This window comes from Felis catus, chromosome D3, assembly GCF_018350175.1.
Source record: "Felis catus isolate Fca126 chromosome D3, F.catus_Fca126_mat1.0, whole genome shotgun sequence".
In the NCBI taxonomy this organism is placed as follows: domain Eukaryota; kingdom Metazoa; phylum Chordata; class Mammalia; order Carnivora; family Felidae; genus Felis; species Felis catus.
This window is the reverse complement of record NC_058379.1, coordinates 8,067,541-8,078,564: the sequence shown is the minus strand read 5'-3', so window position 1 is coordinate 8,078,564 and position 11,024 is coordinate 8,067,541. Positions and strand designations below refer to the sequence as shown.

The window sequence follows — 11,024 nt, the reverse complement described above, 5'->3', positions numbered from 1 at the left end:
TTTGCACTGGCCCCACAAATCATGTAGTTAGTCCTGGTCAGATCTGATGATTTCTGGTTTTTAATGTTGATGCATGAGGGATCGGCTGAGCAATGTTGTCCCATCTCTTGAACCTTCTTACACTGAGACAGAGTGATCACTTCTTAGGCTAGAAAGACTGTAGTTTAAATACATGGGCCAAAACTGACATCAGATGAGAGACTATATTTGGAAGAATAAAAAGAAACTGGTAATTGTGGTTACTACCTGGGAGGAAGAATTACTTTTTACTCTACAGCCTTTAAGAATATTTAACTTTTTGGGGCGCCTGGGTGGCGCAGTCGGTTAAGCGTCCGACTTCAGCCAGGTCACGATCTCACGGTCCATGAGTTCGAGCCCCGCGTCAGGCTCTGGGCTGATGGCTCAGAGCCTGGAGCCTGTTTCCGATTCTGTGTCTCCCTCTCTCTCTGTCCCTCCCCCGTTCATGCTTTGTCTCTCTCTGTCCCAAAAATAAATAAATAAACGTTGAAAAAAAAATTAAAAAAAAATTTAACTTTTACTATCTCCATATATAACCTTTCAAATTAATTTAATATTTTTAATTTTTTTTCACATTTATTTATTTTTGAGACAGAAAGAAACAGAGCATGAATGGGGGAGGGTCAGAGAGAGAGAGAGACACAGAATCTGAAGCAGGCTCCAGGCTCCAAGCTGTCAGCACAGAGCCCAACGGGGGTCTTGAACTCACGGACGGTGAGATCACGACCTGAGCCGAAGTCGGACGCTCAACCGACTGAGCCACCCAGGCGCCCCTAATTTAAGATTTTTAAACATCAACATACCACTTACTGTCTCTATCTTTACAGAGTCTCTTGTTTCCAGAGCGGCTGTCTTTAGCCGGCAAATGCTCCCTATGAGTGGGAGTTGTTTTACGCTGTTTCAAAGAGCCCTGGAGATAAATTATTTTCCATCAGAAGGTTTAAATTTAACGGAGAAAGAGCCAATGATAGAAGCTGAAAAATTTGGTTGGTTCCTTGTTGCTGTTTTGGACTTGAAACAGAGTGATTTTCCTGTGAACACTGAGGGATAAGATAAATTTGCAAAGCAATAACTGGTTCTGCTTAAAGGCAGGGTTGAGATGTGTAAATTAGATACTCTACATATTTGAGTGATAGCATCCACACACCTCTGAGCTTTAGACCTTTTCTTAATTTATAATCCCCTCATTCATAATGAATTCCTAGACTTGTTATCATCATCCTTCATTAATATAGTTAAAGAGAGAAGAAATACAGTAATGTAGAAGACAGAAGAAAACAAATACCCAGAAAGTGACTGAAATCTGTTTCTTGTCATTGGTCCAAAAACCATAAACAGATCTTTTCCTTCTTAATTTCCAGTCAAGAACCAACATGTGCTTACAAGCACACACAGGCCCACCACAACCCCCCAGCTCAGTCCAACAAAGCAGGGAAACTTCAGAAGGAAAATCTAAGTCTTAGAGAAACCTCCACTGACCCCCTGGAGAGACCTGCCGATACCCAGAAGAGCTGATGTCTGAGCATAGGTGCTAAATACAAATTCCTGTGATGATGCAGAATGTGCACAGATCCTAAGAAGACACTGGCAACTTTGCCCAGAGAGAACATAACCTTTAACACTTGTAATAGCTTATTAATAAAACAGCTGTTTATCAACAAAAAGTTGGTATCTTTTGCTATCAAAAAGAAAAGGGAAAAAATAAGTATGTATATTCTAGCAACAAAATAAGACAAACTAATCAGAATGCAGTTTATTGATAAGACAGACATCAAATACATCATTTACATGGAGGGAGGGGAAGTCCAAAATCTTATATTCTGTATAGCGGCCCAGCAGGGATGCTCTCACTAGAGATGATTTATCAAGGGCACCCCATGAGAGGGCAGTTCCTGATGCAGCTGCCGGAAGAGCATCGCGCATCGGTTCCTCTCCTGGGTCTTCCCCAAGGTGTGGTAGAGTCTGGCCTGGAAGTAAACAACATCTCTGATTTGCTCTTTGCAGTCGACCTTTGCAAAATAGTTCTTGGCTTCATTGAGATTCTCAATGGCTGCCTCCAGAGCTGATGGAAAATGGGAAAAAAGCACAATGTTTAACTCAACACTTTGCATACAATTTTCAAAACTTGACATCTACTTTCATTGGTTTAACATGTACCAGAGATACTTTTATACTCTACTCTTTGAGAAGAAAAAAATACACTAGTGGGAGGTTTTAAAAAAGGTCTTTAGTCCTGATTTCCAGCCTGGTACTTGGTTCTGTAGGGTTAAAATAATCATTCACTTGCCCTCAACCTTCACCCCAAGCATGCATGTCAAAGCACTTTAAATACTGCATAAATCTTAACGTGTATTTGAGAACTTAAATACTATCCCAAATTTAATGTCTTCCTTCTTCTGGGTCCTAAATTTAATTTTTTTTCTGCAATAGTATTGCATAGCAATCTTTGTATGGTTCCCTACCTTCTGCTTTCTTTGGTGGATCATAAGCAGCTGCTGAAGCCACCTGGCACTTGGCCACCAAGAACATGGCGCGGCCTTTGTCCAGGACAGCCCCGTCAGCCAAGATGGGCTCAATGGCCATGTGGAGAAGACTTAAGGCCTGTTCTGGGATTCCAAGGATGAGCTGAAAAAGAAACATTGTGGTACTGTACCTACCCACACCCACTGCCCACTACAGAAAAGGCTTTATTTCTGAACCTTATTTCCTGAATGGCCATGTCTGGCTTATGTTCTCCCTGACATGTACTACATTTAATATGCACCACACTCCTAGAAAACACTGTATGACAATCTGACTTCAGATTATGATGGATATAGCAGGTAGTAGTTATTCACACTATAGGAAGGTTTTTGTCTTTACAACAACATTCAGAATCAATATCCTTTAGCTTGGTGATTCCAAAGGGTTAAACTTATTGTGCAAGAATCATTGGGAGAAGGGGAACCACTAAGAAATAACTCGAAAGTATACAGTAAAATAAACAAGAAACATCCATTTAACACAAAAGAAACAGTAATGGAGAAACCGAGGAACAAAAAAGATGTAAGAAATATATAGAAAAAAATAGCAAAATAGAAGTCCTTTCAAATCTATAATTACATTGGGGCGCCTGGGTGGCGCAGTCGGTTAAGCGTCCGACTTCAGCCAGGTCACGATCTCGCGGTCCGTGAGTTCGAGCCCCGCGTCAGGCTCTGGGCTGATGGCTCAGAGCCTGGAGCCTGTTTCCGATTCTGTGTCTCCCTCTCTCTCTGCCCCTCCCCCGTTCATGCTCTGTCTCTCTCTGTCCCAAAAATAAATAAACGTTGGAAAAAAAAAATTTCAAATCTATAATTACATTAAATATAAATGAATTAAACTCTTCAGTTAAAAAGCAGAGATTAGCAGAGTAGATTTAAAATAAACATGATCTGACTATATGCTATCTACAAGGAGACTCACTCTTGGTTAAAAGACAAATAGGCTTAAAAAAAAAAAAGACACAAACAGGCTGAAAGTAAAAGAACATAAAAGAGATACTCCATCAAACAGTAGCCAGAAGACAGCTGGAGTGACTACACTTACATCAAACAAAACAGACTTTAAGTCAAAAACTGTTACAAAAGACAAAGGGCATTATATACTGCTAACGGGTCAATTCATCAAGAAGACACAATTATAAACACATATACACCAAAGAACAGAACTTGGTAAATTCTACGAAACATTTAAAGAAGAATTAACACCAATCCTTCTCATTCTTCCAAAAATAGAAGAGAAAGGAACTCACTTTGTAAGGCCACTGTTGCCCTAATACCAAAGCAAAATAAAGGTATCAAAGGAAAGAAAACTACAGACCAATATCCCTTATGAATACGCATGCAAAAATCCTCAACAAATACTAGCAAACCAAATCCAATAGCATATTAAAAGGATCATACACGGGGGCACCTGGGTGGCTCAGTCGGTGAAGTGTCTAACTCTTGATTTTGGCTCAGGTCATAATCTCACAGTTGTGAGATCAAGTCTTGCATCGAGCCCCACACTGGGGTCTGTGCTGGCCATGAAGCCTGCTTAAGATTCTCTCTCCCTTTGCCCCTCCCCCACTCACTCTCTCAAAAAAACAAAAAATCATACATCATAATCAAGTAGGATTTATCCCAAGAATGCAACAGTAGTTCAATATGTAAAAAAATCAATGTAATATACAATATTAATAGAATAAAGGAAAAATACCACATGATCTACTCAACTGATACAGAAAAAGCATTTCACAAAACCCCAACACCTTTTCATGATAAAAATATTCAGGAGTAGAAGGGAACTTCCTCAACTTAGTACCAGTGCATCTATGCAAAATCCACAGTTAACATCATAGTTAAAAATGAAAGACCGAACACGACAGGGATGTACACTCTCACCGCTGTTGTTTAACATAGTGTTGGAAGTGCTAGGAAATCAAAGGCATCAAAATTGGCAAAGATGAAGTCAAGCTTTCACTTTTTGCAGATGACATGATATTATACATGGAAAATCTGATAGACTCCACCAAAAGTCTGCTAGAACTGATACATGAATTCGGCAAAGTTGCAGGATACAACATCAATGTACAGAAATCAGTTGCATTCTTATACACTAATAATGAAGCAACAGAAAGACAAATAAACTGATCCCATTCACAATTGGACCAAGAAGCATAAAATACCTAGGAATAAATCTAACCAAAGATGTACAAGATCTGTATGCTGAAAACTATAGAAAGCTTATGAAGGAAATTGAAGAAGATATAAAGAAATGGAAAAACATTCCATGCTCATGGGTTGGAAGAATAAGTATTGTTAAAATGTCAATACTACCCAAAGCTATCTATACATTCAATGCAATCCCAATCAAAATTGCACCAGCATTCTTCTCGAAGCTAGAACAAGCAATCCTAAAATTCATATGGAACCACAAAAGGCCCCGAATAGCCAAAGTAATTTTTTAGAAGAAGACCAAAGAAGGAGGCATCACAATCCCAGACTTTAGCCTCTACTACAAAGCTGTAATCATCAAGACAGCATGGTATTGGCACAAAAACAGACACATAGACCAATGGAATAGAATAGAAACCCCAGAACTAGACCCACAAAAGTATGGCCAACTAATCTTTGACAAAGCAGGAGAGAATATCCAATGGAAAAAAGACAGTCTCTTTAACAAATGGTGCTGGGAGAACTGGACAGCAACATGCAGAAGAATGAAACTAGACCACTTACTTACACCATTCACAAAAATAAACTCAAAATGGATAAAGGACCTGCATGTGAGACAGGAAACCATCAAAACACTAGAGGAGAAAGCAGGAAAAGACCTCTCTGACCTCACACGCAGCAATTTCTTACTTGACACATCTCCAAAGGCAAGGGAATTAAAAGCAAAAATGAACTATTGGGACCTCATGAAGATAAAAAGCTTCTGCACAGCAAAGGAAACAATCAACAAAACTAAAAGGCAACCAACGGAATGGGAAAAGATATTTGCAAATGACATATCGGACAAAGGGCTAGTATCCAAAATCTATAAAGAGCTCACCAAACTCCACACCCAAAAAACAAATAATCCAGTGAAGAAATGGGCAGAAAACATGAATAGACACTTCTCTAAAGAAGATATCCAGATGGCCAACAGGCACATGAAAAGATGCTCAACGGCACTCCTCATCAGGGAAATACAAATCAAAACCACACTCAGATATCACCTCACGCCAGTCAGAGTGGCCAAAATGAACAAATCAGGAGACTATAGATGCTGGAGAGGATGTGGAAAAACGGGAACCCTCTTGCACTGTTGGTGGGAATGCAAACTGGTGCAGCCGCTCTGGAAAACAGTGTGGAGGTTCCTCAAAAAATTAAAAATAGACCTACTCTATGACCCAGCTGTAGCACTGCTAGGAATTTACCCAAGGGATACAGGAGTACTGATGCATAGGGGCACTTGTACCCCAATGTTTATAGCAGCACTGTCAACAATAGCCAAATTATGGAAAAAGCCTAAATGTCCATCAACTGATGAATGGATAAAGAAACTGTGGTTTAAAAAAAAAAAAAAAAAGAAAGAAACTGTGGTTTATATACACAATGGAGTACTACATGGCAATGAGAAAGAATGAAATATGGCCCTTTGTAGCAACATGGATGGAACTGGAGAGTGTGATGCTAAGTGAAATAAGCCATACAGAGAAAGACAGATACCATATGTTTTCACTCTTATGTGGATCCTCCTGAGAAACTTAACAGAAATCCATGGGGGAGGGGAAGAAAAAAAAAAAAAAAGAGGTTAGAGTGGGAGAGAGCCAAAGCATAAGAGACTCTTAAAAACTGAGAACAAACTGAGGGTTGATGAGGGGTGGGAGGGAGGGGAGGGGAGGTGATGGGCAATGAAGAGGGCATCTTTTGGGATGAACACTGGGTGTTGTATGGAAACCAATTTGACAATAAATTTCATATATTAAATAAATAAATAAATAAACAAACAAACAAATAAAGTACATTAACAGAAAAAAAAAAAAAAAAAGACTGAAATCATGCCCCTAAGATCAGGAGCAAAAACAAGTATGTATATTCTTGCCACTTCTATTCAGCACTGTTCTGAAAGTTCTACATGGGGCAATTGGGCAAGAAAAAGAAATGAAAGGCATTCAAATTGCAATGGAAGAAGTAAAACTCTGTATTTGCAGAGTTACATGATCTTATATACAGAAAACTTCTAAAGAATCCTTAAAAACCTGTAACAGGTATTAAACAAGTTCAGCAAAGTTGCAGGATGTAAGATCAATATACACTAGCAATGAACAATCCAAAAATAAAATTAATTTTTAAAATTCCATTTATGATAGCATCAAAAAGAATAAAATACTTAGGAATAAATTTAACTAAGAAACTGTAAGAATTGTACACTGAAAACTAGAAGACACTATTGAAGATATGAAAGAAGACCTGGGGGGCGGGGGGAGCACCTGGATGGCTCAGTCGGTTAAGCATCCAACTCTTGATTTCAGCTCGGGTCATGATCTCACCATTCGTGTGTTCAAGCCCTGCATCGGGCTCTGCACTAACAGTGTGGAGCCTGCTTGGGATTCTCTCTCTCTCTGCCCCTCCCCTGCTTGCTCTCTCTCCTCTCAAAATAAATAAATAAAATAAAAAACTAAAAAGAAGACCTAGGGCACCTGGGTGACTCAGCTCGTTAAGCATCCAACTCCTGATTTTGGCTTAGATCATGATCTCATGGTTCATGAGTTCGATCCCCACACTGGGCTCTGCGCTGGCAGCAAAGAATCTGCTTAGGATTCTCTCTCTCCCTTCCTCTCTCTCTGCTCCTCCCTGCCTCAAAATAAATAAGTAAACTTAAAAAAAAAAAAAAAAAAAAGAAAAGAAAAGAAAAAGAAATTAAAGAAGACCTAAAAAAAAAAAAGACAGCCTGTGTTAATGGACTGGAAGATTTAATAGTGTGAAGATGGTAACACTCTCCAAATTCATCTACAGATTGAACACATTCCTTATCAAAACTCTAAATACTATTTTTACTGAAATGGACAAGCTATTCTAAAATTCATATGGAATTGCAAGAGAATACCAACAGCCAAAATGATCTTGAAAAAAGAAGCACAAAATTAGAGAACTCTTACTTCCATCCTAATTTTAAGTTTACTACAAAGATATAATAATCAAACAGTGTGGTATTATCATAAGAACAGACCAATGGAATAGAACTGAGAGTGCAGAAATAAATCCATACATTAATGATCAATATTTTTGACACGGATGCCAAGACTACTCAATGGGAAAAGAACAGTGTTTTCAACAAGTAGTGCTTTGACACCGGGATATCCATATGTGAAAGAATAAAGCTGGACTCCTACCTCACGCCATATATAAAAATTAACTCAAAAATAGGGCACTTGGGTGGCTCAGTTGGTTGGGCATCTGAATCTTGATTTTGGCTTGGGTCATGATCTTAGGGTTTGTTTGCTTGGGATTCTCCCTCCCCTCTCTCTCTGCCCCTCCCCTGCTCTCTCCCTCTCTCAAAATAAATAAATAAACTTTAAAAAAATTAACTCTAAATTGATCAAAGACCTAAATGGAAGAGCTAAAACTATTCAAAACCTTAGAAGGAAACATAAGTATAAATCTTTGTGAACTTGGATTAAGCAACAGTTTCTTAAGGAGAACATCAAAAGCACAAGCAACAGGGGTGCCTGGGTGGCTCAGTCAGTTGAGTTCTGACTTCAGTTCAGGTCATGATCTCATGGCTCATGAGTTCAATCCTCGTGTCAGGCTCTGAGAGCCTCTGTGCTGACAGCTCAGAGCCTGGAGCCTGCTTTGGATTCTGTGTCTCCCTCTCTCCCTGGCCCTCCCCTGCCTGTGCTCTGTCTTTCTCTCTCTCTCTCAAAAATAAGTAAACCAAAAAAACAAAAAACAAAGAACTTAAAAAAAAAAAAAAAGCACAAGCAGCAAAAGAAAAAAAAGGGTAAATTGGATTTCATCAAATTTTAAAACTTTAGTGCATCAAAGGACATGATCAAGAAAGTAAAAAGACAACCCCGAGAAAAGAACATATTTCCAAATCATATATCTGACAAGGGTCTAGTATTCAGAATATACAAAACAATCTTATAACTGAACATCAAAAAGACAATAACCCAATTAAAAAGTGGATAAAGGACTTAGACATGTCTCCAAAGAATATATACAAATGGCCAAGAGCACACAAAAAGATGCTCAATATCATGAGTTATTAGAAAAATACAAATCAAAACCACAATGAGATAGAACTTTATAGTCAGATGGGTATAATACCAAAAAAAAAAAAAAAAAAGGAAAATAACAAGTACTGGCAAGAACATGGAAAAACCGGAACCTTCATACATTGCTGGTGAGAAGAGATGGTGCAGTCACTGTGGAAGTTTGGTGGTTCCACAAAAAGTTAGATATGGAATTATCATATGACCCAGCAATTCTACTCTTAAGTAAGTCCAAGAGAAATGAAAACATGTAACTACACAAAAACTTATATGTGAATGTTAAAAGCAGCTATTCAGGGGCACCTGGGTGGCTCAGTTGGTTAAGCATCTGACTCTTGATTTCAGCTCAGATCATGATCTCATAGTTCATGGGATCTAGTGGGATCTAGCTCCAAGTTGGGCTCTGTGCTGACAGTGCAAAGCCTGCTTGGGATATTCTCTCTCCCTCTCTCTCTAAATAAATAAACAATTAAAAATAATTTTTTAAAGCAGCTATTTATAATAGCTGACCCAAATGTCTACCAACGGATGGACAAAATGTAGTCTATCCATCCAATGGAGTATTATTCAGCCATTAAAAGGAATGAAGCGGGGCACCTGGGTGGCTCAGTCGGTTAAGCTTCCCACTCTTCATTTCAGGTCAGGTCATGATCTCACAGTTCATGGGTTTGAGTCCCGCTTCAGGCTCCACACTGATAGTGTGGAGCCTGCTTTGGATTCTCTCTCTCCTCTCTTTGGCACTCTCTCTCTCTCTCAAAATAAATAAATAAACTTAAAATAAATAAAGGAATAAAAGAATAAATAAATAATAAAAGGAATGAAGCAGTGACACATGCTGAACGTCCCATTCAACATGAATGAACCCTGAAAACATCTTACTAAGTGAAGAAGCCAGACTACATAAGGCCAGATATTGTATGATTCCATTTATATGAAAGATCCGGAATAGGCAAACCCACAGAGACAGAAAGTAGCTTGGTGGTTAATGGGAGTTACTACTTAATGAGTCCAGGTTTCTTTTCGGAATGATGAAGATATTCTGAAATTAAACAGTGTTGATGGCTGCAAAACACTGTAAATATTCTTAAAACCACTGAATTGTACCCTTTAAAATGATTAAAATGGTAAATTTTATGTTACGTGAATTTTATCTTAATTGAGAAAAAAAATCACTAGAGCTGGAAAACAGATTAGAGTCCTCTGCTCCTTCCCTAGAGATTCTGACTCCATGTTTCAAGGCAAAGCCAGATATGTAGATTTTTTTTTAATGTTTATTTATTTTTGAGAGAAGGAAAGCACAAGTGGAGGAGGGGCAGAGAAAGAGGGAGACACGATCAGGATCCAAAGCGGGCTCTGTGCTCATAGCAGAGAGCCTGATGTGGGACTTGAACCAGGAACTGCAAGATCATGACTTGAGCTGAAGTCGGATGCTTAACCAACTGAGCCACCCAGGTGCCCCCAGATATGTAGATATTTTTTAAATCTTCCCAATTTTTTTCTTGCTTCTTTTTTTTAATGTTTTGTTTATTTTTTGAGAGAGAGAGAGAGAGCATAAGCAGGGAAGAGGCAGAGAGATAGGGGGACAGAGGATCTGAAGCGGGCCCTGCACCAACAGGCTGTCTGGGGCTCAAACTCACAAACCTTGAGATCATGACCTGAGCGGAAGTCAGATGCTCAGCCAACTGAGCCACCCAGGTGCCCCTTTTCTTTCTTTCTGTAAAGTTTATTTATTTATTTTGAGAGAGAAGGAAAAAGCACGAGCAGGGTAGAAAGAGAGAGACCAGGAAGATAGAGAATCCCAAGCAGGCTCCACGATGTCAGCACAGAGCCAGCCCAACGCAGGGCTTGAACCCACAAACCATAATGTAAAACATGATCTGAGCCAAAATCAAGAGTCCGACACTCAACGGACTGAGCCACGCAGGTGCCCCTTCCTAATTAATCTAATGCATGGTTTGGGAAATCTCTGCTTTAGTTAGTAAATTCTCCTAGCGCCAGTGAGTTCAAAATGCATTCATTCAATAAACATTTATTAAAAGCCTATTATGTAGAGGTTCTACTAGGTACCAGAAGATACAGCAAGGAAAAAACAAAGTCCCTTTTCTCACGGCCTTTACATTCCTCAGGGGGAGACAGTAAACAAACATAAAATACCTTTTAACTTCCAAAACCTTTCAATGAACACACAACTTCCTCATTTTTTTATTTATCCCCTTGTTAATCAAGCAGAGCTCTGGGCCAGCTA

At 39.1% G+C, this 11,024-nt stretch overlaps 1 protein-coding gene across 1 annotated transcript in view; it reads right to left on the bottom strand.

Moving 5' to 3' along the window:
• Positions 1-1,756: 1,756 nt before the first annotated feature.
• Positions 1,757-11,024, bottom strand: part of ANAPC5 (anaphase promoting complex subunit 5) — a 43,830-nt gene continuing 34,562 nt past the window's right edge. Inside the window, exons 16-17 of the mRNA XM_011287834.4 lie at positions 2,481-2,643; positions 1,757-2,080 (exon numbers count right to left, since the gene is read on the bottom strand). Coding sequence (XP_011286136.1) covers positions 1,869-2,080; positions 2,481-2,643 — 375 coding nt within the window. The 3' untranslated portion in view covers positions 1,757-1,868. The remainder of the gene's footprint in view (positions 2,081-2,480; positions 2,644-11,024) is intronic.